The sequence below is a fragment of the Hemitrygon akajei genome, chromosome 31 (genome assembly GCF_048418815.1).
Source record: "Hemitrygon akajei chromosome 31, sHemAka1.3, whole genome shotgun sequence".
Lineage (NCBI taxonomy): Eukaryota > Metazoa > Chordata > Chondrichthyes > Myliobatiformes > Dasyatidae > Hemitrygon > Hemitrygon akajei.
The window spans coordinates 25,942,793-25,970,555 of NC_133154.1; the positions used below are offsets into that span (position 1 = coordinate 25,942,793).

The window sequence follows — 27,763 nt, forward strand, 5'->3', positions numbered from 1 at the left end:
ATCACGTACCCGAGTCTCTGGAATCCCCTCTTCCTTTCCTAACTTTTTCTCCTGTGGATCAGTTTGATCAAACTTTCAGTCACCCTTGTAGTATAGTTAATATTTCAGTAATATTTGAGTAACAGTGTAAATGTATTGTTTGATTAAGCATTCATTATTTGTTTACATAATTTGTTACGGGTTATAGGTAAGAAGTAAGTGAACAGCATACATTATTATGCCACCACGTCACTTGTGAGCGTCTCGCTGAAGAAAAAGGAAAACTAAGTACACAAGTATCCTTGAGCTCCTGTGTTTTTCTTTTGATTAGTTTCTGGAGTTACAACACATAAATTTCAGTGTTTTTTCCTGCCTCCAAAATGTTGTTTAATGAAAAGAGCAGATGTGTGTACGGTGGGATTTGAGCTCAACTTTCCCTTGTATCTATTACCTTTTGGCCTTGCTCCCTGTACTTTGCTGCCTTCCTAAAACTGGCAGATAGAAGGTGTTGTTCAAGGACTGTGTTGAATACTTCAGTCAGGGATAAATAAAAATGTCAAGTTGATTACTCATATTCCAAGCTGTGAAATATTTTCCAATGTTGCAGCAGATGTAAAATGTTTCAGCAGAACCTGACAGACATACAATTTTTCAATTTACCCATTACTAGAACATGAACATCCCCGGGCAATGCCAGCATTTATCACACATCCTGAAATGCCCCTGACCTGAGAATGAAGTTAAGAATCATCCTGGTTATAGACTGGCTGAGGATGACAGATTCCCTTCCCCCACACTGTACACATCCACTCTGTGGCCACTTTATTGGGTGTATCTATATACATACCTGACTGTTAATGCAAGTATCTAATCAGTCAATCATGTGGCAGCAACTCAATGCATAAAAGCATGCAGGCATAGTCAACGGGTTCAGTTGTTGTTCAGACCAAACATCAGAACTGGGAAGAAGTATGAGCTAAGTGACTTTAACCATGGAAATTGCTGGTGCCAGATGGGGTGGTTTGAGGATCTCAGAAACTACTAATCTGGGATTTTCATGCACAGCATTCCCTGGAGTTTGCAGAGAATGGTGTGAAAGACAAAAACCATCCAGAGAATAGCTGTTCTGTGGGTTAATGAGAACAGCTTGTTAATGAGAGAGGTCAGAGGAGAACGGACAGATTGGTTCAAGCTGACAGGAAGTCGACAGTAGCTCAATTAACCAGGTGTTACACTAGTGGTGTGCAGAAGAGCATCTCTGAACGTACAACACGTCGAACCTTGGACTACAGCAGCAGAAGACTATGAAAATACACTCAGTGACCACTTTATTGGATTCAGGAGGTAAAGTGGCCACTGAGTGTAATATACTTAACAGTGGGAAAGTGAGATTTTTTCACAGTCAGTCACTTCCACCTTCACCATGATGGATCCCGGTTCTCTGGTTCCAGATGCAGTTATTTAGTTGAGTTGTATTCTCCTGATATCATGATGCAATTCCAACTCATGGTAAGAGACTGTGGACATGCTATGTTGGTGTTGGAATGTGCAGTGACAATTTTGGGCTTGTGTCAGTCATTAACACAAATGATGTATTTCACTGCATGTTTTGATAAGTACATGATAAGTAAATCTGACTCTGTGCACTGGATGAAGGGATGATGACGAGGAAGTACAGAGTGGTTAGTACAATCACTTTACAGTGCCAGTGATCGCCAATCAGGGGCTTGATTCCTGCTGTTGCCGGTAAGGAGCCTGTACATTCTCCCCGTGACTTCAGGGGTTTCCTCCTGGTGCCCCAGTTTCCTCCTATATTCTAAAAATGTATGGGTTAGGGTTAGCAAGTTGTGAGCATGCTTTGTTGGTGCGGGAAGTGTGGCGATGCTTGCGGGCTGCCCCCAGCACATCCTTGGACTGAGTTGGTTGCTGACGCAAATGACACATTTCACTTTATGTTTTGATAGTCTGATGTCATAAATAAAGCTAAATTTTAAAAATCTTGAGTAACACATACAAAATGCTACAGAAACTCAGCAAGTCAGGCAGCATCTATGGAGAGGAATAAGGAGTCAATGTGATGAAAGGTCTCAGCCTGAAACATTGACTGTTTATTCCTCTCCATAGATCTTGCCTGACCTGCGTAATTCCTCTGGCATTTTGTGTGCGTTACTCTGGATTTCCAGCATCTGCAGAATATCTTGTCTTTAAAAATCTTTAAAAAATGGCACTTTCTTCCAGTAAGGTGGCTTGTCCAGCTTCAGCGGCCTCTCCGGGGCCAGCCAAAAATGTTTTTCTCCTTTTTAGATGTCTTTCTTATGATTGCAAGGCACTGTTGGACGTTAAGAACTTCAAGTACTGCAGGTCTACCCCATCGTCGAGTTGCTCATTAGTGGAGGAGCTGGGCTTGGTGCAGATTGCATCGGTGCCTGCTATAGAAAGATGTTGGAGTCAGTGTGAGGGCGGTGTGCAATCTGACAGTGGGTGATTGTCTTGAACATTTTTCTTGTGATCACAAAACCCTGTTGGATATTGGTAACCTAGAAGACTGCGATTCCAGTTCACTGGTTTGTTGGGGAGAATGGTAGCCTTGGTCATAGCGAGGACAAGGCCTCATGCCTCGGTGTTGCCTGTTGCAGCTGTCAGGAGTGGAGATGCTGGAGGAAGTGTGGTACGGCATCTGTGCTGGATTGGGGGCAGGCCCCTTCTATTGGTGCAGCTCTCCTGTGCTTGCACAGTGGAAGACAGATCAGATTGCACTCATGCATGCATTCATTTAGAGACTGCTGAGGGCCTGTTCTTGCCAGCAACATTCATGCTCCATCAGTTTATGGGATATCTCACTAAGGGAGTTGAGCTATATTATATATATTTGTGCTACTGTATATTTACCGCTATCTTATATGTGTTTGTGCTGTGCATGACCTTTGGTTCTGTGTTATGTACCTTGGCCCCGGTGGAACACTGTTTCATTTGGCTGTATTCATGGATATTCATCTATGGAATTAAACTTGAACTTGATCCATCCCCTTCTGGTCTCAGAGGCCGGTGTAGGTCCCACTGAGCCGAACCTAACTCTGACTGTAACTTCAATACAGGGAGGAGGTTGTTGAAGTCAAAGCTCGTTGAAGAAAGGGCACATCCTCACTTGATACTTCCACCATCTCCAGCTGCATTCCTTGCCCCTACTTCAGCTGGTGTTACAGGGGCTGACATATTCCCTTTCGCACAAACAAGCCTAGTTTGGAAAGATGAAATATGTAATAGCATGGCTTGCTGCTCTGCTGTTTTTCACATTGTGAGCATCGTGTGAACACTTCACACGCCTACTACTGCACTTCAGCTGAAATCCTGGTGTGAACACACACTTCCATGGCAACAAGATGCTATGCCCAGGAACATCAATAAAAGCAGCCAGATAAAAAAATGAATAGCTTAACTATTCACTGCTCTGTTCAGTGTCCTACCTTAAAGGTAAACGATTCGTTAAAGGTGGGGTTCAGAGTCTTGCGATGGACTTTGGTCTCAAATTTTTTCTTCTTATCTGGCAGGAGGTAGACTTTCACATAGGGGTCAGATGTCCCACCAATGTCCAAGGCAGCTAACTCAGCTGCCTGGATAATCCCGACAATGAGCTGAAATCACACATAATAAACCATTAGCAGTCAGGAAGCGACCAGAGAGTCCCTTAGTAACATGGCCTGCCTTGGTCAAGCAGCCCAGACATTTCCTACCACAGCCTTCAGTTGTATATGGAATGGGGTGGTTTTGGGCTGGTACTTTCATTGCTGATTTGGACTGTAGTGACCAGACAGGGATGACAAAGAGAACTGGGGAACCATGTCCAACCACCTTCTGATAGTGAACTATAGTTTGGTTGTGGTTCTCCTCCAATTCACATCAATCGTGAGGTACAGGAGCAGGCGATATCTTCTCAGCCCCTCAAACCTAAACTGCTGATTATTAAGACCATGGGAATGAGATTTTGGCCTCAGATCCCTTTCCCCGTTTCCATGGACCTAGATTGCCCTACTGACCAAACCCCCATCAACCTTGGCCTGGTGTTGGCTCAGCCAGTGTTTGGAGAATGATAGCCACATGTTAGATCACTTCAGGGAAAGATACCGACTCATTGTGATGGATATTCACAGCACCATGACCTTTCCAAAGGGTCAGAGTTTTTTTTTGACAAAGTTAAACTTCTAACCAATATTCCTTCGTTTTGAATTTAGAACCTTGTGGAGAGTGAACCCAATACTATCCCAGGCTCAGCCCACACACAGTGGGGTTAGGACTGTGAACTGGATTTCAGCCAGCCTCACAAGAGGCTGGGCAGGAATGGGCATTGCTTGCTCCCAGTGGGTGGCCATGGCCTTTTGTGAGGCTTGATGCCTTGAACGTTTCTCTGTTTTGCTTTCCAGATCTTAGGAGCTCCAATGGATGAAGGGCAGAGGAAAATATGAGGTAAGCAATTCCCCTATTTGTATCTGTAGTGTGTGTGCATGTGAAAGTGAGAGAGGGAGTGTGTGTGTGTGTGTGTGTGTGTGTGTGTGTGTGTGTGTGTGTGTGTGTGTGTGTGTGTGTGTGTGTGTGTGTGTGTGTGTGTGTGTGTGTGTGTGTTCTACAGTGGCCCTCTCTCTCTCGATAACCCTCAGACCTAATGGGATCCTGATCCGTGGGGCTGGTGAAGAACCAGCAGGGAACTGATTCTTAGCAACACTTAGTTTTCTGGTTTTAAAGAGTGTAACAACATAGCTCTGTGGTGTGCACCCCACCATCCCCCAACGTGTGGGCTCTGCATCCACACCTCCTGTGAAGTTATGGGTCACCAAATCTCAAGGACAAAGCTGCTCCAGTTTACTTGGTGGTGAGGCTGCTGAGAGCAGCCAAGATGGCCAGATGGTCTCCTCCAGAAAACTTCAACAAGACCCCTCCATGACCAGGAACTTGCTGCCTGCATCACCACACTTGCTGAGTTCATGACCCTGGAGGGTCAAAGAACTCAAGCTGTGGTGGTCTTACACATGGTTGGGATTGACATCGTTCTCCTGTTACAGTGTGAGTTTGCCAGGTGTTTGTGCACAGAACCAAGGAACAGCTTTAGGGATGAAGGGATGTAATGAGTATGAAATGTAGCTGTTGATAGCTCACAGAGAGACCAACTCCAGAAACGGCAGCAACACTGCTGCGTTAAACCGAGGCACCAACCTGACCACTCTGAAAGTCATAATCCAGGGAGTACTGCAACTTCCCGAGCTTCTCCTCCTCCTTCTTCTCTTCTCCAAGTAAACTTGGATCCAGGTCCTCCACATCTGGCTGCACCTTAAATCACAAAGCAGAAAGCTGATCAGAATTCAGATAGAGCTTGACCATACATCAGGCAGAAGATACCAAAGCCTGAAAGCACAGACCACTAGGCTCAATGACACCCTCTGCTCTTGCTGCTATCAGACTCTTGAACAATTCCCTGGTACGATAGGATGACTCAACCTCATTTGACTTTGCACCTTTTTGTCCACTACCACTGCACTTTCCCTGTAATTGTAACACTTTATTCTGCACTCTGTTAGTTTTCTCTTGTTAATGTCAATGGACTATTGGTATGATTTGATCTATATTGACAATATGCAAGATGTGTTGTTGACTGCACCTCAGTACATGTGACAATAATAAACCAATTTACTAGTTTACCACTTTGACCCTCTCCTACAGTGGATAAAAGGTCACGACCAATAATGAATTTTAAAGATTTATTTTATTTAGAGATACAGTACGGTGTCAGGCCCTTACTGTCCAACAAGCCTGAGCTGCTCGGTAACACCCATGTGACTAATTAGCCTACTAAACATTACAGCTTTGGAATGTGAGAGGTGACCCACATGGTCATGGGGAGAATGTAAAAGCTCCTTAAAGAGAGCGGTGGAATTGAACTGCGTAGACCACCATGGTAGTATTCTTCCTGAAACATAGCGTCCCTTCACACAACGGGGGGTGTTAGAGACAGACAAGGTGAGGATAATGGAAGGATGAGAAACATACCCAACATTTGAGGCTCTATTGTCTTTACTAACTTCAAAATATCATTGGCTGTCGGCTTGACAGTGATTCTGATCCTGATCTGTGGATCTTTACAGTGATCAATATCCATATCTGATAAGCCAATTCTGTATAAAAATAGCAGTTTTCTGTTCAGACTTCAACACAGTGTGGGTGACAGGCCATGCTGTTCTCCTTGTGCACAAGTAAAATAAAACGAATGCTCGAGTCGTAAGAGTGTGTGTGTTCTGGGTCCAGTTATTTTCGTTGTTGTATTCACTTTGTTACTGGCGATGGCAGTTACTTCGACAATAGCACTCTGCCCTGCCACTGTGATCTGTCATTGCCTAGTTCCTTATTAAAGCACTAATTTTCATGTGGGGGAGTTTGACAGTGTAGGCAATGTGAAGATAATGCAGAGAAGGCTCACCAGGCTGATTCCTGGGATGAATGCTTTGCCTTGTGAGAACAATGGAAAGTGGGATCTCACTGAGACATGTTCATTATTGAAACGGCTTCACCCGTGGGAGAGTCTGGAACTCACAGGCACAGTTTCAGAATAAAGGGGCCACTTATTAAAGATATTGAGGAGCAAATTCCTGTCTCTGCATCCCACAGATCTGTGAAGGCTGCTTCTTTGAATATTTAAAGGTGAGAAAAATAGATTTTTGGGCTATGAAATGTTATGAAAGATTGGGGAGCTGTAAACACAATGAGAACTGCTGTGATTTTGCTGAAGGACAGTGCAGATTCTAGGGGTAATGCAGTGTATGCCTGTCCTGGTGGGGAAAACTTTGGTCTATTCCGGATAACACTCTCAGGATGGAAATGGCCATTGCAGAGTCAGAATACATTTCTTCAAACGACCCAAGAGAAAGGGACTTCATTTACGAAGGCGTTTACCAACTGGCAGAGGAGAGTTGGCAGAGGTTTTAGTGAAAGGTTTTAATAGATAAGGAGAGGCTTCCAACAACAGAGTCATTAACTAGCAGAGATGTTAAACGGATGGCAAAAGCAGAGATGTGACAAAATCCTTTTACTTGAAGCCAAGAATAGCAGCAGAGATTCAGCCTTTGTTTTGAGATTGTGATCTCTGGCTCTCAACACTTCAGCCAGGGGAAATATAATCCTGCTTCAAGCCCCATTAGACTTTCACTGAGATCTTGTTTTATACAAGAATGCTCAGTCTCTGTAATATACAGTATTATGGCCAATTTTGCTTAATAACTGTTTAAAGGCAATGGTGTAAAGGACCTTTTAAGTTCTAAATATACTGGATCTACTGGCTCCCCCTGGTCTATTCTAGTATTTTGATGGCGGTACAGTATGTTCTGCAGTGTCAGTGACAAGGGTTCAGTTCCCGCCATTGACTGCAAGGAATTGGTGTTTTCTCCCCGTGACTGCGTGTGTTTTCTCCGGGTGCTCCAGTTTCCTCCCACGTTCCAAAGGCATACAGGTTAGGGTTAGTGAGTTGTGGGCATATTATGTTAGCGCCGGAAGTAAGGCAATACTTGCGGGCTGCCCACATCACATTCTTGGACTACGTTGGTCGTTGACTCAATGTGATAGATAAAACTAATCCTTAATCTTCATCTTTATTCTGTCAATTACAACTGTTTCTTTTTGTTTCATCTGCTCCATATTTCCAGATGATTAGATTTCAGATTTCAAGCATTTATGTATGACACTTCTCTCTACAATGTTTAGTGTCGTCCAAGGATTCTCTGTAGTCTGGGTAAATTCATGCACTAAAGTCTGATTTAAAAAAAAAATCATTTATGGGATGTGGGCATTGCCAGCTAAACCAGCAGTTATTGCCCATCCTATTTTTTTTAAGAGTCAACCACAGTGCTGTGGGTCTGAAGTCACGTATAGGCCAGACCAGACCAGGTAAGGACAGCAAGATTCCTCCCTAAAGGACATTAGTGAACTAGATGGGTTTTTATGACAATCAACATGGTTTCATAGTCATCATGATATTTTTTATATATTGAATTCAGATTCAATCTGTGCTGGTGGGATTCGAACTTGTGTCTCCAGCGTATAACTGGGTCTCTGGATTACTGATCCAGTAGTGATTACCACTACACCAAATCTGAATGATAGTTACAAGATAAGGGGATGGATCTTTTTTAGAATGGGCATGCTGGAAATGCTTCTCACAGAGGTGAGGGATCTCTGGCAAGAGTTGTGGAGGACACATCACTGGAGGTACAGTAGATATGTTAACAAAAATAGCGAGCTGGCAGAGAGGAGGAAATGAAGCCCCTGGAGGATGAAGACAGCCTGTCCTGGGGCTAGAGGACTGTGCATGTGGTGGGGTGGGTGGGTGCGAAACATCGGCTGTCTGTTCATTTCCATAGATGCTGCCTGACCTGTTGAGTTCCTCCAGCATTTTGTGTGTGTTACTTTGGATTTCCAGCATCTGCAGATTTTCTTGTATTTATGATTTGCTGTTGTTGTTTTGTCCCTTGTGTTCTGGATTGTTCTGCGAGCATTACAGGCATGCTATGTTGGCGCTGGAATGTGTGGTGACTCTTACGGGCTGCCCCCAACAAACCCTTGGACTGTGTTGGTTGATAACGCAAACAGCATGTTTCTCTGTATGTTTGACATACACATGTAAATAAATCAGAATCTGCAGATCTGGAGAGGAAGGGTGAAGAAGCCTCCTCCGTGCTCCACAGTCCGTGTTCTTCTGACGGATCTGCAAAACTGCCTCTCACTCACCTTGTCGATGTAGCTCTTCCCCAGATCCTTCACCTCCTTCATGTTGATCTGAGCCTTGCCCTTGTCCTTTCCCTTCTTCTGTTTTTTCTTCTTGGAGAAGCATTTCTTACAGATGCAGAAGCAGCAACAGAGCAGGAGCAGGCAGGCTACGATTATGATGGCAGCCAGGGCCCAGGGTGGTACTGAGAAAAGAGCATGGAACAGCATAAGTCCGTCATAATTCAAAACAATGAGACAACAGCAACACACGAGCGAATCTGCAGATGCTGGACATAAATAACTCTATCAAGGTGCACCTCTTCTTATGAACATTCCCAATGCTAAAGCCTATCCCTCTGTATTTATTGTGTATCAGTAAAATTGATCTTATTTTCTTTCCTTACAACTCTGTCTCAACACTTCTTGCTCCTCTGAAGAAGTTATTGGACATGTACCTTCATGGACTGTAACCATTCTACCCGGTTCAGGTGACAGATCGAACGAGAGATTGCTGGTTACTCATTGATGTGTCACTGGAAGATAAGAACATATCTACCTCCTCACGAAATCTGGTTCCCTTTCACTGCACTCTCTCACCTGATATAGTGACTGTTGGTCTGCTGACCAATATTTATCTCTCTCTCTCTCATACACATGCACGCACGCACGCACGCACACACACACACGGAACATAGAACATAAAGGAAAGGACATACAACAAAAATACAACATTACAACACAATAATATTCAGCCCACAATGAAGTGCCGTCCTTTTAATCCACTCCAAGGTCAATCTAACCCTCCATTTTTCTATCACCCATGTACCTATCTAAGAGATTATAAATGTCCATAATGTACCTGCCTCTACCACCCATCCAGCAAAGCTTTCTATGCAACATCTCTCTGTGTTTCAAAAAAACCTACATCTGAAATTCACCCTCTCCTTTCCTCCAGTAACCTTCAAATTATGCGCTCTGCTCCGGGGAAAAAAAGTCTCTCTATCTATGCCTATAATCATCTTGTGCACCTCTATCAAGTTACCTCTGATCCTCTCTCACTCAAAAGAGAAAAGCCCTAGTTTACTAAACTTATTCTTGTTATACATGCTCTCTAATCCAGGCAGCATCCTAGTAAATCCCCTCTGCATCCTCTCTAAAGCTTTCACATCCTTCCTAGAATGAGGCAACCAGAACTGAACACAATACTCCAAGAGCAGGCTAACCAGGCTTTTATAGAAATGCAACATTATCTAATGGTTCTTGCATCTCAGCAATCTAGCAGTTCAATGGCTTCTCCCACTTGCAACAACTGTGTGAAGAAAGTTCTCACAGCTTTCTCCATAATCTCAAGTGATAGTTCTAAACTGAATCTCTCTCTTAAGGGTCAAATGGAGAGTCATCACAAAGAATGATCTAATTGCTTAACAACCATTAATATCAAACCCATGCTCCAGACTTCATTGTCTTTATTGTAATTTAATGCGCAGATTCGAATTTAGAACTAGCGAGATGCAATGCAGTGTAGGGAATTGTATCTTCATGCACTTTGGTAGAAGGAATAAAGGCATAGAGTATTTTCTAAACAGAGAGAGGGTTCAGAGATCAGAGGTGCAAAGAGACTTGGGAGTCCTCATGCAGGATTCTCTCCAGGTTAACTTGCAGGTTGAGTCAGTGATGAGGAAGGCAAGTGCAATTTTAGCATTCATTTCGAGAGGACTAGAAGTTTTCAAAAGGAACATAAATACTTTTGAAGCCTTATGGTTTGTGACATCCAGGATATTTAACCTTTGGTAAGCTAACGGTCTTGCTACCAGATGTAAAATTAAATGTTTTGAATGTTAATCTGTTTCTCAATGGCCTTTTGTTTTCTCAGTATTCCAGACAGGAGAACTGTAGGACCTAGACATGGAATTTCAACCCCCAGTTCGTCATTCATAATGTAGAAGGATACGTCAGAAGGAGATAACTTTAGACAGGTTTTAACACCAACTTGTAGATATCCTGGGATGTTCCATTAAAGTAACTGGACTCTCCATTATAGCTACTCTTAAAATATTTTGATAGTTTGTTGAAAGACTTGTGTAGATTGTCCAGGTCCAGCAAGTAAGTGCCATTACAAAAAAGGCACAACAGTGCCTCTGCTTTCTTAGAAGTTTTCAGAGATTCGGCATGTCATCCAAAACTTTGGCCAACTTCTATAGACGTACGGTGGAGAGTATACTGACTGGTTGCATCATGGTCTAGTATGGAAATAAAAATGCCCTTGAATGGAACAGCAATCAATACAGCCCAGTGTTTCACAGGTAAAGCCCTCTTACAGCCTGATGTGATTGACTCCTATCTCAGGAAAGCTGCATCCATCATCAAGGATGCCCACCATCCAGGCCATGCTCTCTTTTCAATGTTGCCAGCAGGAAGGAGGTACAGGAGCCTTCGCTCCCACACCACCAGGTTCAGGAACAGGTAGTACCTTTCAACCAGTAGGCTTCTAAACCATTATGGATAACTTCACTCACGTCAACCCTGAATTGATTCCGCAACCTATGGACTCACTTTCAAGGACTCAGGTCCTCAATATTTATTATTTATTTATTATTATTTTGTTTTTTATTTTATTGTATTTGCATTACTTATTGCCTTTTGCACTTTGGTTCTTTGTCCATCTTTGTTTTGTACAGTTTTTCATTGCTTCTATTGCTGTTTCTTTGTATTTACTGTGAATGCCCTCCAGGAAATGAATCTCAGGGTAGTACATGGTGACATATATGTACTTTGATATAAATTTACCTTGAACTTTGAGCATCATGTGCCACAGTTATTGGTTCACCAACTTTCACTGTTCCCATGGCAACCAGGAATGGCAGGGCAGTAAACGCAAACCCTTTGACAACACCCACGGCTCATGAAGAAAACAAAATAAACTTTGGAGGCGATGCAGAGGAGGTTCACCTGGTTGTTTCCAGAGATGAGGGGGTTAGTCTATGAGGAGAGATTGAGTCGCCTGGGGACTGTACTCACTGCAATTCAGAAGGATGAGAGGAGATCTTATAGAAACATATAAAATTCTGAAAGGGATAGATAAGATAGAGGCAGGAAAGTTGCTTCTACTGGTAGGTGAGACTGGAATTAGGAGGTATAGCCTCAAGATTCGGGGGAGTAACTTTAGGATGGAGATGAGGAGGAACTGCTTTTCCCAGAGAGTTGTGAATCTGTGGAATTATCTGCCCACTGAAGCAGTGGAGGCTACCTCAGTAAATATATTTAAGACAAGGTTGAATAGATTTTTTTTTTGCATAGTAGGGGAATTAAGGGTTATGGGGAAAAGGCAGGTAGGTGGAGATGAGTCCATGGCCAGATCAGCCATGACCTTATTGAATGAAGGAGCAGGCTCGACAGCCAGATGGCCGACTCCTGCTCCTGTTTCTTATGCTCTTATGTTCCACTCTACCACTGTACATGTGACAATAATGAATCCATTTACTAATTTACAGCCAGTTCAAATTTACTTTCTATTTAATAGCTCATTGCTAGGAAAGCCAGCATTTATTGCCTGTGTCTAACTGTTCCCTTGACCAAAGAGTTAATCACATTGGTGGTTCTGGAATCACATACAGCCCAGATAAAGTAAAGATGGCCGAAAGCATTTGAAGAACCAAATAGTTTTCACTAACAAGCCAATAATTCCTTGTTTGCCATAACTGAAAGTAGCCTCTTAAGTTTTAGTAAAGTGCTAAAATTTAACTTCCCCACACCGGATCCAGACTCGCGTTTCTGAAGCAGTGTTATGTATTTCCCAATACCATGACTACATCCCTGCAGGTCAGACTGCATTTCACGATTCCCATATCCTGGAATCACTGCAACCTCATTAAACTTCCTCACCGGAATACTTTTCAACTGAGCCCCTAGTAATTATTTTCCATGTTCTACTTACATTTTCTTGCATGCACTGAAAAGAGAAAAAAAAAAGAATAAGAAGCAGTTGAGGAACAGAAAACAGTGAGAGACAAAGCAAAACAAACAGATATATTGTACAATCTTATGTTTCTGATACTCAGTCTTATACTATAGGAAGCATTGCCCAGAATTACCATTGAGCTGGCTGAGGAAGATATCAAATCGGATTTTCTAGTTAACACTTCCATTAAAGAGGTCTCTGAGTTACCAGGTTTGTGTGTAAAGTTAATCCCATAAGTTCTATGAAAAGGCAAGGGACATTTTGGTTAAACAACACAAAGAAAATAAGGTAACAGCTAAAAATGGAACAAGGCCATCTGACATGGAAAATTAGATGCAGAAAGCAGTGGAGTCAACCGGACTTGCGTTAACACCAAAATATCCCACAACTCTAATGTAACCTCACTTTAACACTGAGCTGTTCCACATCCTTTACTGATATTCCTCAACTCTCACTGTAAGCTCCTCTCCGTTCTGTCACATTCGGTACTGTAATAATCGCCAATATACCTTATATAATACAATTGCCAATGCGTGTACTATGTGTACAGAATGTTGGCTTATTGATTAATTTCATGTTATAAATAGACAAAAGAGTCTGTGTTGAAGAAATGGAGATATGAGGGATTGAAAATGCTGGAATCTGGAGCAAAAAAACAATACATTGGAGAAACTCAGAGTCAGGCAGACTTTGTGGAGGGAGATGGACAGACAATGTTCTGTGTCCAGAAACATCTGTGGAGGGAGATGGACAGACAATGTCTTGGGTCAAGAAACATCTCTGGAGTGGGAAAGAACTGTCAGTGTTCTGGGTCAAGAAACATTTGCAGAGGGGGAATGGGCAGTTAATGCTTTGGGTCAAGAAACATCTGTGGAGGGAGATGGACAGTCAATGTTCTGGTCCAAGAAATATCTGTTGAGGGAGATGGATAGTAAATGCTTTGGGTCAATATTTTGTATGTTTTGCTCTGGAATTCCGACATCTGCAGAATCTCTTGTGTTTATCACACTACATCACTTTCTTTAATATGAATAATTCATTTCTAATTCTCTTTCATTTAATCAGACAAGCCTGTTCTTCATAAATTCCAATTCCTCTGGGATATCCTCATCCCTAACTAGGTGTGATGGAGATTATATCCTTCATAAAATACCAATACTTCACTTGGGCATGGTGAAAGATTGAAGATCCTGAGAGATCTTGACAGTCCAGATGTGAAGAGAATGTTTCCTCCTGTGGGACTATCTAAACTTGGGAGTCATTGTTTGAAGTTAATAGATTAGCCATTGAAAGTAGTTGTGAATCTTTGCAACCTCTTTCTCAAAGGACCATGGAAACAGGGTTTGAAAATATTTAGGAAAAAGTCAGATTCTTGATAAGGAAGGGGGTGGTGGTTGAAAGATCTGGGCTCAGGTGACAATGCAGACTTGAGCTTACGGTCATATCAGCCTTGAACTTTTTGGATGGTGGAGAGGCTCAAGAGGGGAGTGGGTTTAATTTATTTATTTTTTGTGGTGTAATATATAATTGATGTAAAAAATTATATTGCACTAATCTTAACCAGACATTTATTGTATTTGTCATACTATATCAGTGTTTCCGATGTAACCAAGAAATTGGTACTTTCTTACATTCTACTTGGTCTTGTTCTAAAATTCAACCTTTTTGGACAAATTTAAGAGTTTTATTGGAACACAACTTCCACATAATCCAATATTATTTTTATTAGGCAAAATTGAAGGGATAAAATCGAAACCCAAATTGAATAAATATCAGAAAGAATTTATAAAAATTGCACTGGCAGTAGCCAAAAAGGCTATTGCAGTTACTTGGAAATCGGATGCATACTTAAGTATAGATCGTTGGAAGAATGAAATTTCCAGCTGTATTCCACTTGAAAAAATTACTTATAATTTAAGAGATAAATATGAAACATTTTTGAAAATTTGGCACCCTTATTTACAAAAGACAGGATTAAATATATAGGTGCTCTGAAGATAAAATAATTGGTTATTTGGGGAAATAAATAAATATATATACTAAAATTATTACGAACTCCGTGGAGCATGTGGGGATCTTCCGATATCCAGGCACTCTTTTTTTCTTTCTTTCTTTTTTTCTACAGGGATGTTAGGGGGGAGGGACTAAGGGGAGGGGGGAAGGGTATTCTTTTTTTTTCTTTCTGTAACCATCTGAAAACTTAATAAAAAAAGTTTAAAAAAAGAGGGGAGTGGGCTGCTCATTTGCATGAGGTCAGATGATTTCTCCAGAATCCCCTCTGGTCCAAGAGTCAGGTGTTTGCCGAAGGGACTTACTTGGTATTTTGCTCAGTTCATTCATGAATTTGTTCTTCATGTGTGAGAACACATCCTGTTTGCTCGGCGTCTCAGTGACGTTGTGACCTAGCTGTTGTTCTGGAGTGGTCACCGTGGTGTCCAATGCCGCTTCCCTCCGTGCAGCGTTCATTGTCAGTCCTCAGATGGGCAGTTGGATGTAGCCCCGGGAGATGGTGGAATAAATAAGTGATCCAGTTAGCCAGCAAGTATCTGGAAAGAAAATGCAGAAAGTGTCCTGAACTAAACATACTGAAGTACAACAATAAATTAACAAGTATAAAACCCCAGAGAAAGGAGTGCAACAATTACCTCCAAATAATTGGCTTCTGTGTAATAAACATCTTTCTAATCTCAACTCTAATTATTTCTGCCATTATCATATAGTATTTGTTTTATCGTAATGATCATAGAAGCAATTAATGACAATTCACTAGATTATAATAATTCACGGTCTTTAAACCACACCACCCCCCTGCCCCCAAGAGATCACCCCAGAATGTGGTCCTCTAACAGACACTCCTCTCCTGTTGCAAGTCCTAACAGTCGGTTGAGGAAGTCAAAGGTGACAGTCTGCTGGAGGCTGGAGGCCCAAGGAGGCTTATCCTGTGGAGTTAGAGGGCTGTGTATGTGCTTGGGTTGGGAGGTAAGGGGCTAAATTTGGTGGTGTTGTTTCATTACCTGTTGTGCTCTGCCGAACTTGGTAGCCACGCTATGCTGGCGTCAGAATGCATAGCAACACTTACTGGCTGTGCCCAGCGCACCCTTGAGCGTGTCGGCTGTTAACGACACCCTTCACTGAATGTTTCGATGCACACGAGATAAATAAATCAATCTGAATTGGCTGAGGTATGTGTAACCAGGTGACTGGTGAATATTATTGTTTATTGTTCAAGTGCACTTATGTATTCACCCTGGCAGCACTAAAATAGCTGCCTGTGCCTTTAAGAGAACATGGTGATTATGCACGTGCAGAGTCGAAAGAAGAGTTACAATGTTCTAGAATGGACATTGGTGTGCTGGCTGTATGGTGATGAAAGATTTTCGTGAGTAAAGTATTGGTGCTGGATAGCGTGGTTGTGCAAAGTTCCTTTTTGGTCTAGTAAGTTAACCATTCTAGTAATTTAACTACAAGGCAATATATTGTAAAAGTTTTTGTAAAGTATTATTTTTGTCTTACTTTATTGTTTCATGACTGATCGTGATGTACTGGAGTAATGTGAATGCATTAACCTCTGTTCACGTAGCATGAATGAGGGGAATTTGTTTCAGGGTCTAGCCTATATGTGTTTGGAAGTTAAACACTTGTGTGCCAAAAATTGCCACTACCGTATTGGTTTTGTATATTTTGTTTTATTTATTCTCTTACTGTGTACTTAACTAGTTGATACACAAGTATGTGGACCAAAATTAAGCTGAGATTGTAACAGCAGGAAATGTGGTTTTTCAAAATTCATTTTTATGTTTTTTTTTGATACCCTCTTTCTGCATTTAAAAATCTAAAACAGATAAAGGAATTATTAAGAAGACCCAAAAAGGTATTTGTTTGTCCTGCGTGTGTATTTTTCCCTGGCAGCAAAACATGAGACCTTCCCACGCATACCATTTGAACTTTTCTTCTTGCTGGACAAAAGCTTCCCACGCCTAACAGGTTTGGTCTGTGTAATGTACATGAATGATGACGTGGGTGGATCAGGCAAGTCTTTACATGGACTGGTCAAAATACAGAATGGCACTAGCTTAGATGGGAATCTTGGTCAGCATGGACCAGATTGGCCAAAGGCCCGTTTCTGTGCTGTGTGCCTCTGTGACTTTAAGCCCCACCAACACATTTACTGAGGCTGCCTCTGATCGATGGCCAGCTCCTCCTCCAGCTTTGCCACCTGTCAAAACTTCCAATGCCTTAAGTGTTTCTGAATCTCCTTGAAGTTCAAAGACTATTTAACATATTATTTTTCAAATAAACATCCATTCACCTAAAATATTAACTAACTGAAAATATTTGGAAAACAGAAATAAATAGAACTGCATGCCACCCCTGTTACTTGGTTTGTTCTTACACTTGCCCCTCACATCTGTAAAGTCTCCGCTTAGGAAAGTGAATCCTGTGCATGGTCTATGTGAATCCCAGGCAATTTACCAGTGGGAATCCGTCTGTAAGTTCAGTACCTGGTAATTTTGTGATCCAAAGGCTCTTTAGAGGTTAAGAATGAGGCCTAAATCTTGTGGCTTACGATTGTTTTATTAAACGTTATAAGAGCAGGAAATGAACGAGAAAGAGGAGCCAGGAGAATGAAGAAAAGATAAAAGGAAAAAGCCATCACCGTCATCTTGTACTCAGACTAAAGCTAACAAAGATTCCAGTGATACCAATTAACCTATAAAATTGGCGGGTTTCAAGTGGAACAGAAAACGAATAATTATGAAAACAGAAAATATGATGAAGCATCTGACCGATATTACTGGAAAATTCACTAAACAATTATATGTACAATTGTGATTATATAAAAATGCAAACAGACATAGGAAATTTAAACTACTAGCGCCAAGCCAATTTGATGTCACCTACCACCCCATCAGCCTCCGGGTCCAACATATAATTCTCCGTAACTTCCGCCACCTCCAATGGAATCCCACTACCAAGCGCATCTTTCCCTCCCCCACTTCTGCTTTCCGCAGGGATCGCTCCCTACGTGACTCCCTTGTCCATTCGTCCCCCCCCCCCCATCCCTCCTGGCACTTATCCTTGTAAGTGGAACAAGTGCTACACCTCCCCTTACACTTCCTCCCTCACCACCATTCAGGGCCCCAGACAGTCCTTCCAGGTGAGGTGACACTTCACCTGTGAATTGGCTGGTGTGGTATACTGCGTCCGGTGCTCCCGGTGCGGCCTTTTAAATATTGGTGAGACCCAACACAGACTGGGAGACCGTTTCGCTGAACACCTACGCTCTGTCCGCCAGAGAAAGCAGGATCTTACAGTGGCCAATCATTTTAATTCCACGTCCCATTCCCATTCCCATTCTGATATGTCTATCCATGGCCTCCTCTACTGTCAAGATGAAGCCACAGTCAGGTTGGAGGAACAACACCTTATATTCTGTCTGGGTAGCCTCCAACCTGATGGCATGAACATTGATTTCTCTAACTTCCATTAATGCCCCTCCTCCCCTTCTGACCCCATCCTTTATTTTATTTATTTATTTATTTATTTATTTCTCCCTCCCTTTTTTTCCTCTCTCTGCCCCCTCACAATCACTCTTTCCCTGTTCTCCATCTCCCTCTGGTGCTCCCCTCCCCCTTTCTTTCTCCCTAGGCCTCCCGTCCCATGATCCTTTCCCTTCTCCAGCTCTGTATCTCTTTTGCCAATCACCTTTCCCACTCTTAGCTTCACCCCTCCCCCTCCTACTTTCAAATCTCTTACTATCTTTTCTTTCAGTTAGTCCTGACGAAGGGTCTTGGCCTGAAACATCGACTGTGCTTCTTCCTATACATGCTGCCTGGCCTGCTGCGTTCCACCAGCATTTTGTGTGTGTGGATGGGATTGAGAATGGATTTGGGTAGAGTGGCCCAGGATTCAGGTCCTGGAGCGTGGCACTTTTTGGTGCTTGGACAATTTAAACGCTGGCACAGATAGACTGGATGCCTAAGAGTCGGGTACAGAAGTGAGGGTTGGGTTGATTTTTGCCCACTCTCCCACATATGTTCATTCTTTTTTCTGTGGTGCCGAGGGTATGGACTGAGCCGGCTGCTGTGCGTTCCTACCCTGCTGGTGTGAAAACTGGGGGCTGAGGCTTGGCTTGGGCCTACTCCAGTTGCTCTGGGACTCAGGCTGGTTTGGGATGCTGTTGGCTTGTTTCCATTGTTTGCATGATGTGTTCCCCCCCCCCCCCCACTCTCTTTCTCTGCGCAGTGGTTTTTGTTCTTTTTTAATTGGGTTATTCGAGTTTCTCGCTTTGTGGCTGCCTGTAAGCAGACAATTTTATATGTTGTATAATTTATACATTCTTTGATAATAAATGCACTTTGAATATTTGAAGTACAAAGAAAATAGCACTTCTGCATTCCAACCAACACTGGAGACTGAAGAATATCTCAGCCACAACTCTGAACTTACGGGTAGGTGCCAGCAAACTGCCAACAAACCCAGCCCACTACTTATCCCCAAGTGATCTGGTGTCAGTAGAGTGTGATGTTGCAGAGGATGTCTACTTAGCGCCTGTGGTTCACATTAAACAAAGTTAATACTGTGTGTGGCTCACCAGATCTTTAGAATTAAAGTAGAGCTGGATAAGTTTTTAAAAGACTGAGGTTGTGGGCTATGATCTGGCATAGTGGAGGAGTTGCCATGGGGCAGGGGTGGCCAGTACAAATTCAGATTCATTTAACAATCACATGCAAGCACATCAAACATACAGTGAAATGCATTGTTTGCATTAACAGCAAACAAAACCTAAGGATGTGCAGGGGCAGACCACAAGAGAGACAGGTTGCATTGAATTGGAGAAGGACCAACATCCTGGAGGGGAGATTTGGTGACACTACTCGGGAGGGTTTAACTAGTCTGACAGGGAGGGTGGAACTCAAAGCAGCAGTGTGGCCAATGAGAAATTAGAGGCAAATATAGAAATGAAAGCAAACAAATCCAGTTGGCAGGACAGGGAGTGAGGAAGGTCTGATATCATCACCATTATGTACCATGAAATATGACGTTGGTGATCATGGTCTAATGAGTGTGATTGCTCTTGGCATATTTTTCTACAGAAGTGTCTTTACAAGACGGGTGACCCAGCCATTATCAATACCCTTCAGAGATTGTCCGCCTGGCATCAGCGGCCGCATAACTAGGACTTGTGATGCGCACCAGCTGTTCGTATGACCATCTACCACCTGCTCCATTTCTAATCCAAATCAGAGGAATCTGTCCTCTGGAGTAAATGTTTGCGGATATCTGAAAAGTCCAGTGCACACACATTCCTAACGTGGTCTCTGTAAACAGGAGGTATGACTTGTGCAGTGATTTGATTGATTGGGTGGTTGTCCATCGTATCCAACGATGATGGTTAGATTTGTGCAGTTCATGATGTGACCTGCATGAAGAAAGCTGTGTGGGAGAGTTTTTACAGTGGAAAAGCTATTGCACTGGGGCAGTTCCACTCTCTAGTCCTCAGAAGTCCAGGTTCAGTGGTACCAGTAGTTGTCACATTTGGGATCTTCCTTGGTTGCAGTGGATGACTATGACCTCTTCTGTGCCTTGCTATTCTCTATGATCTCCACGAAGCATTGCAGAACCGTCTTCCTGGCCATTGGATCTCACTGTTGATCTCATCCACCCAGTCCACTAGAGCTGCCTTTGCATGCTAGGTCAGGGTCTGAGGCTCGCCGCTGCCCTCTGCTGGTTCCAGCTGCTTATCAACTCCTCCTCACCTGAACTCACCTATCACTTGCCAGTTCCTGCTTTGGCCGTCTCCCTCACCTTGTTTGCACCTCAGTCCTAATGCAGGGTGATTTGTTCATTGTTGTGGGCGCTGAGATACAGTGAGAAGCCTCTGTTTGCAGGACATCCAGACAGATCATTCCACACATAAGGACCTTGTGGGAAAAAAATACAGACTGAAGTGTTGGAGTTACAGGGAAATTGCAGTACAGGTAGAGAAATAAGGCGCAAGACTCATGACTAGGCAGAAAGGGAGATTAGGAGATGGGGAATGAGGGGAGACTTAATAATGATGATCATCATCTTGTGCCGTGTCGTGGGCGATAATGGTCTTATCCATGACCGTGATTGTTCTTGGCTAATTCTTCTGCAGAACTGGTTTACCTTCTTCTGGGCAGTATCTTCACCAGCCGTTATCAAAACTCTTCAGTTAGTGGTCGCATAGCCAGGACTTATGATGTGCACCAGCTGCTCATATGACCTGCTCCCATGGCTTCACGTGACCCTGACTGGTTGGCTAAGCAGGGGCTACACCTTGCCCAAGGGTGATGTGCAGGCTAGTGGAAGGATGGAATGCCTTATACCACCTTTGGTAGAGACATATCTCCACCCCACCACCCAACTGACAGACTAAACTACTTATTTTAATACAGGAAGTCCGACAAGTAAGGTAGATGGAACTCAGGATACGGTTGGGTTAATGGGGTGTTCTTACAGAAATGTGCTGGGGGGGGTGCAGGACTGGCAGCTCATTGTACAGATGTCACAGGTATGATAGACGAGCATTGGAGAGGGGGGGGAGTGGTGGGGAGCTTTTTGATTAGGAAGAACATCAAAGCAGTACTTAGAGTGGATATTCCTGGGGGATTGTCCTCTGCGACCATATTAAGCGGATGGTCACTTTCATGGGACTGTATTATAGACCCCACAGGACATATAAAAGAAAATAGAGTATAAAGGGAGTTACAGATAGCTGTAAGAATAATAATCGATGCTTTTAATTTTCCAAAGCCTTCTCCTTAGAGAGAAGGAGGATGAGGGGTGTATAGGATGACAAGAGCCATAGAGTGAGTGGACAGCCAGAGACCATTTCCAGGGCAGAAATGGCGAATACGAAGGAACATAACCTGTAGGTGATTGGAGGAAAGTATAGGGGGGATGTCAGAGGTAGAGTTTTCTATAGAGAATGGTGGATGTGTAGAACGTGCTGCCAAGGGGTGGTGATGGAGGTAGATACATCAGGGATATTTAAGGGACTGGGATAGGCATGTGGGGTGATAGAAACATGTAGGACTCTGTGTGAGGGAATGGTTAAAGGGTCAGCTCAACATTGTGGGCCAACGGGCCAGGACTGTGCTATACTGTTCGATTTTCTATTGATTGGGATTGCCACAATGTTAAGAATTAGTTGGGGCAGAATTGAAGTTTGGCCAGGAAAGGTTCCTTATGCATTCTGTGGGTGGTCCTACTAGAACGTGGGCATCACTTGATATCCTGTGAGAAAATGAGGAAGGGCAAGATGTTGAGGTGTCATTGGGAGAGAACTTTGATAGCGTGACCAATATTCTACATAGAAACATTGTAACATAGAAAACCTACAGCACAATACAGGCCCTTCAGCCCACAAAGCTGTACCCAACATGTCCTTATCTAAGAAATTACCTAGGGTTACCCATAACCCTCTATTTTTCTAAGCTCCATGTACCCATCCAGGAGTCTCTTAAAAGACCCTTTTTTTTTGCCTCCACCACCGTCGCTAGCAGCCCATTCCATGCTCTCACCATTTTCTGCATAAAAGTACTTATCCCTGACATCTCCTCTGTACCTACTTCCAAGCATTTTGTGCCCTCTCATGCTAGCCATTTCAGCCCTGGGAAAAAGCCTCTGACTATCTACATGATCAATCCCTCTCATTATCTTGTACACCTCTATTAGGTTACCTCTCATCCTCTGTTGCTCCAAGGAGAAAAGACGGAGTTCACTCAACCTATTCTCATAAGGTATGCTCCCCAAACCAGGCAACATCCTTGTAAATCTCCTCTGCACCCATTCTATGGCTTCCACATCCTTCCTGTAGTGAGGCAACCAGAACTGAGCACAGTACTCCAAGTGAGGTCTGACCAGGGTCTTATATAGCTGCAACATTACCTCTTGGTTCTTAAACTCAATCCAACGATTGATGAAGGGCAATACACCATATGCCTCCTTAACCATGGAGTCAAACTGCGCAGCAGCTTTGTGTGTCCTCTGGACTCGGACCCCAAGATCCCTCTAATCCTCCACACTGCCAAGAGTCTTACCATTAGTGCTATATTCTGCAATCATATTTAACCTACCAAAATGAACTACCTCATACTTACCTGGGTTGAACTCCATTTGCCACTTCTCAGCCCAGCTTTGCATCCTATCAATGTCCTGCTGTAATCTCTGACAGCCCTCCACACTATCCACAACAACCCCAACCTTTGTGTCATCAGCAAATTTACTAACCCATCCCTCCACTTCTTCATCCAGGACATTTATAAAAATCACTAAGAGTAAGGGTCCCAGAACAGATCCCTGAGGCACACCACTGGTCACCGACCTCCATGCAAAATATGACCCGTCTACAACCACTTTTTGCCTTCTGTGGGCAAGCCAGTTCTGGATCCAGAAAGCTCCCCTTGGATCCCATGTTCCTTACTTTCTCAATAAGCCTTGCATGGGGTACCTTGTCAAATGCCTTGTGCTGAAATCCATATACACTACCTACCTTCATCAATGTGTTTAGTCACATCCTCAAAAAAATTCAACCAGGCACGTAAAGGATGACCTGCCTTTGACAAAGCCACGCTGACTATCCCTAATCATATTATTCCTCTCCAAATGTTCATAAATCCTGCCTCTCAGGATCTTCTCCATCAACTTACCAATCACTGAAGTAAAACTCACTGGTCTATAATTTCCTGTGCTATCTCTACTCCCTTTCTTGAATAATGAAACAACATCCGCAACCCTCCAATCCTCCGGAACCTCTCCTGTCCCCATTGATGATGCAAAATCATTGCCAGAGGCTCAGCAATCTCCTCCCTTGTCTCCTATAGTAGCCTGGGTACATTTCGTCCGTTCCCAGTGACTTATCCAACTTGATACTTTCCAAAAGCTCCAGCACATCCTCTTTCTTAATATCTACATGGTCAAACTTTTCAGTCTGCTGTAAGTCATGCCTACAATTGCCAAGGTCCTTTACCATAGTGAAAACTGAAGCAAAGTACTCATTAAGTACCTCTGCTATCTCTTCCGGTTCCATACACACTTTTCCATTGGCACACTTGATAGGTCCTGTTCTCTCACGTCTTAATCTCTCACTCTTCACATACTTGTAGAATGCCTTGGGGTTTTTATTAATCCTGTCCGCCAAGGCCTTCTCATGGCCCCTTCTGGCTCTCCAAATTTCTTTCTTAAACTCCGTCCTGTTAGCCTTATAATCTTCTAGATCTCTGTCATTATCTAGTTTTTCGAACCTTTCGTAAGCTCTTCTTTTCTTCTTGACTAGATTTATAACAGCTTTTATACAACACAGTTCTTGTACCCTACCATCCTTTCCCTGTCTCATTGGAACATACCGATGCAGAACTCCACGCAAATATCCCCTGAACATTTGCCACATTTCTTCTGTACTTTTCCCTGAGAACATCTGTTCCCAAATTATGCTTCTAAGTTCCTGCCTGATAGCTTCATATTTCCCCTTACTCCAATTAAACACTTTCCTAACTTGTCTGTTCCTATCCCTCTCCAAAGCTATGGTAAAGGAGATAGAATTGTGATCACTATCTCCAAAATGCTCTCCCACTTAGAGATCTGACACCTGACCAGATTCATTTCCCAATACCAGATCAAGTACAGCCTCTCCTCTTGTAGGCTTATCTACATATTGTGTTAAGAAGCCTTCCTGAACACATCTAACAAACTCCACCCCATCTAAACCACTCACTCTAGGGACATGCCAATCAATATTTGGGAAATTAAAATCTCCCGCCACAACATCCCTGTTATTATTACACCTTTCCAGAATCATTTTTGCTAATATTCTATTAGTTTTACAACAAAATTATGAAAAAAGAAAGGATTGGTCCACAAGTTAAAGTCCTAAACTGAGGAAAGGATAATTGTAAAGGCAGTAGAGAGGTCCTTGCGAAGGTTGATTGGAAGGGGCTGTTTGCAGGTAAAGGGATGTCTGACAAGTAAGTGAGAAGCCTTTAGATGTGTGATGGGAAGAATTTGGGGCCAATGTGTTCCTATTAGAGTGAAGGGCAAGGCTGGCAGGATTGGGAACTTGGGATGATGGGGTATATTATCGTATAGGTCAGGAAAAATAGGAAAAATAAGTACATACTCCCTGAAAGTTGTGACACAGGGAGACAGGATGATGCAGGAGACAGATGGCATGGTTGTCTTCATTGATGGGCATTGAGTATAAGATTTGGGACAACATGTTACAGCGGTATGTATACAGTTGGTGAGACCACACCTCAAATATTGTGTGAAGTTCTGGTGACCATGCTACAGGAAGCAGAAGAGCAAGCTATAGAGGGCACAGAAAAGATTCTCGAGGATTTTGCTGGGACTGGAGGGGTTGAGTTATAAGGAGTGGTTGACAGGCTGGGAATCTTCCCCTGGTGTGAAAGAGGCTGAGGGGTGACCTTGAAGAGGTTTATAAAATCATGAGGTGGTTGGTCACAGTCTTTTTTACAGGGCAGGGGAGTCTACAATTAGAGAGCATGGCCTTAAGGTGGGACAACATAAGAACATAAGAAATAGGAGCAGGAGTAGGCCATCTGGCCCATTGAGCCTGCTCTGCCATTCAGTAAGATCATGGCTGATCTTATTGGCTGAGGGGAAAGCTTTTCCACAGAGAGGGTAATGGGTATGTGGAATGAGCTGCCAGAAGAAGTGCTATAATTGTAACATTCAAAAAAACATTTGGACAGGTACATGGGTAGGAAAGGTTTAGAGAGATATGGGCCAAATGTGGGCATACATGGCTAGGCTCAGGACGGTATCTTGGTCAGAATCGATATGTTGGGCCAAAGAGCCAGTTTCTGTGCTGCTATCATGACATATCAGCCATGATCACATTGAATGGTGGGACAGGTCTGATGGGCCGAGTGGCCTACTCCTGCTCTCATTTCCTTGTGTCCTTGAGTTTTGTTTAGCTATGGAACCAATCTATCACTGCAGACAGGGGGAGATGTCATAGCGTATTTGCTGCTGTTTTGATAAACAGACCCATTTCCCTGATCTCTGTAACTCGCAATCACTTTCAGATGACATTTACTCGGAGTTTCTTTTCCTTCTCCGCGTCACCTCCCTTCAGGGATGGAGCTTGGCTCCCATCTTGTCTCTTGCCGCTTTTCCTCAGACCCTCGACGTTCATCGAGGCCTAGCTCAGCTGTCTCCTAGGCAACAGCTTTATCCCTGGAGTTTCTGAACACACCTCAACTGGGAACAGAAGGCCAGGCAGGAAGAAGTCAAAGAGGAATGGAAAGGTCAGCTCTGAAAAACCTTTTCGTACAGATTTATATTTCAAAAAGAAAATCTTTTATATCCTGCTCAGCTGCTGTGCAGACTCCATGGTAACTGGTGCTCAGTCCCTGATAGCTGCTGCATCTGCCATTTAGTGTGTGTGCTCCTGAGTGGCGATAGGTAATAGGGCCGCATGGTAGCAAAGTGGTCAATGTCATGCTATTACTGCGCCAGCGACCCATTCAATTTGCGCTGATTTCTGTAAGGAGTTTGTACGTTCTCCCCGTGACTGCATGTGTTTCCTCCGGCTGCTCTGGTTTCCTCCCACAGTCCCAAGACATATGAGTTATTAAGTTGTGGGCAGGCTATGTTGGTGCCAGGAGCGTGGCGACACTTGCGGGCTGCCCCCAGCACATCCTCGGAGTGCGTTGGTCTTTGACACAAACTGGAAGTTTTACTGGAAGTTTCAATGCACATGTGACAAAGCTGATCTTTTAAATCTTTATTTAACAGCATAAGCCAGTGGTGATTGTCCACAGTGGCCTTGACAGCACAGTGTCTGCCAGGATGGAAAGTTAATCCAACTGGTCCATGCTGATGAGATGCTCATCAAATCTAGTCCCATTTTCCTGTGTTGCATGTATCCATACAAGCTGTTGTGACTTCCCTGGGCTTAAATCCATGCTGTGTTTCCACAGCACTGTCTGGAGATGAGTACACAGATTCCCATCAGCTTGCCTCGTCCATTGCCCCATGAGTGGGGTACTGGGAGGAAGTTGTACACCACGCTGTTGGCCAGGGTGGGTCTTGACATATCACTGAAACCGCTGGGGAATGGTATTCCAAAGATTGACTGCCCCCTGAAAGAAGTGATTCCCCTTACCTTAGCTGTAACTGGAAGGCCCCTTAATCTGAGAACATGACCTTTTGTATGTTCTCCCTCACTGGGAACATGTTCTCTTAGCATCAACCCTGTCAAACCCTCCTTGAATCAATAAGGTCACCATGCATTCTTGAAAATTTGACAATGTAGGGACAGCGCCCTCATCCCACCAACCTTTGGCTCAGAGCCTCTCCTTAATCTTGCTACAATGAGTAAGCAGTATCCCAAATGTGATTCACCAACATCCTTCACAAATGTACCAAAACTCTCTTCCTGTTATATCTCCTTCCCTGCAATAGACCTTCATGGTAGGAAGATAAATAGCAATGAGTTATCACTGTGAGTCTGCTGGAGAGTCTGAGCCCAAATCTGCTGGAGGCTGAAGACGGCTTGTGCTGGCACTGAGTATATGCAGGAGTGGGAGAGAAGAAAGGGGCTTGTTTGGTTGCTGTTGTTCTGCCGAGCATGGTGGGCTTACGGTGTTGAACATAGAACATAGAAATCTACAGTGCATTACAGGCCCTTTGGCTCACAATGTTGTGCCAACCACATAACCTACTCCTGGAACTGCCTAGAATTACCCTACCACATAGCCCTCTAGCTTTCTAAGCTCCATGTACCTATCTAAGAGTCTCTTAAAAAACCCTATTGTATCCATCTCTACCACCGTCACTGGCAGTGCATTCCACACACCCACCACTCTGTGTGAAAAACTTACCTCTGATATCCCCCTTGTATCTACTTCCAAGCACCTTAAAACTATGCCCCCTCGTGTTAGCCATTTTAGCCCTGCAAACAAAGAATTTTGCAGAGCCATCAGACTGGAGGTGAATGTGAAGAAAACCGAATGATTTCACTTTATCTGTACCAGGAAAACCTATCTATACAATCTGCGATGCTTGGAGGTTCACCTGGGAAGAAATATC

The 27,763-nt window shown here is 43.4% G+C and overlaps 1 protein-coding gene across 3 annotated transcripts in view; it reads right to left on the reverse strand.

The window, feature by feature from the left end:
- LOC140719454 (synaptotagmin-A-like) overlaps nt 1–27,763 on the reverse strand; it is a 133,405-nt gene that overhangs the window by 23,841 nt on the left and 81,801 nt on the right. For 2 of the 3 annotated variants that reach the window (XM_073034131.1, XM_073034132.1), the window contains exons 2-5: nt 14,995–15,225; nt 8,743–8,924; nt 5,185–5,298; nt 3,444–3,611 (exon numbers count right to left, since the gene is read on the reverse strand). In XM_073034131.1, coding sequence (XP_072890232.1) covers nt 3,444–3,611; nt 5,185–5,298; nt 8,743–8,924; nt 14,995–15,145 — 615 coding nt within the window. In that variant the 5' untranslated portion in view covers nt 15,146–15,225. Of the gene's footprint in view, nt 1–3,443; nt 3,612–5,184; nt 5,299–8,742; nt 8,925–14,994; nt 15,226–20,488; nt 20,578–27,763 lie in introns of those variants that run through there. The other variant, XM_073034133.1, reaches the window with a different exon arrangement.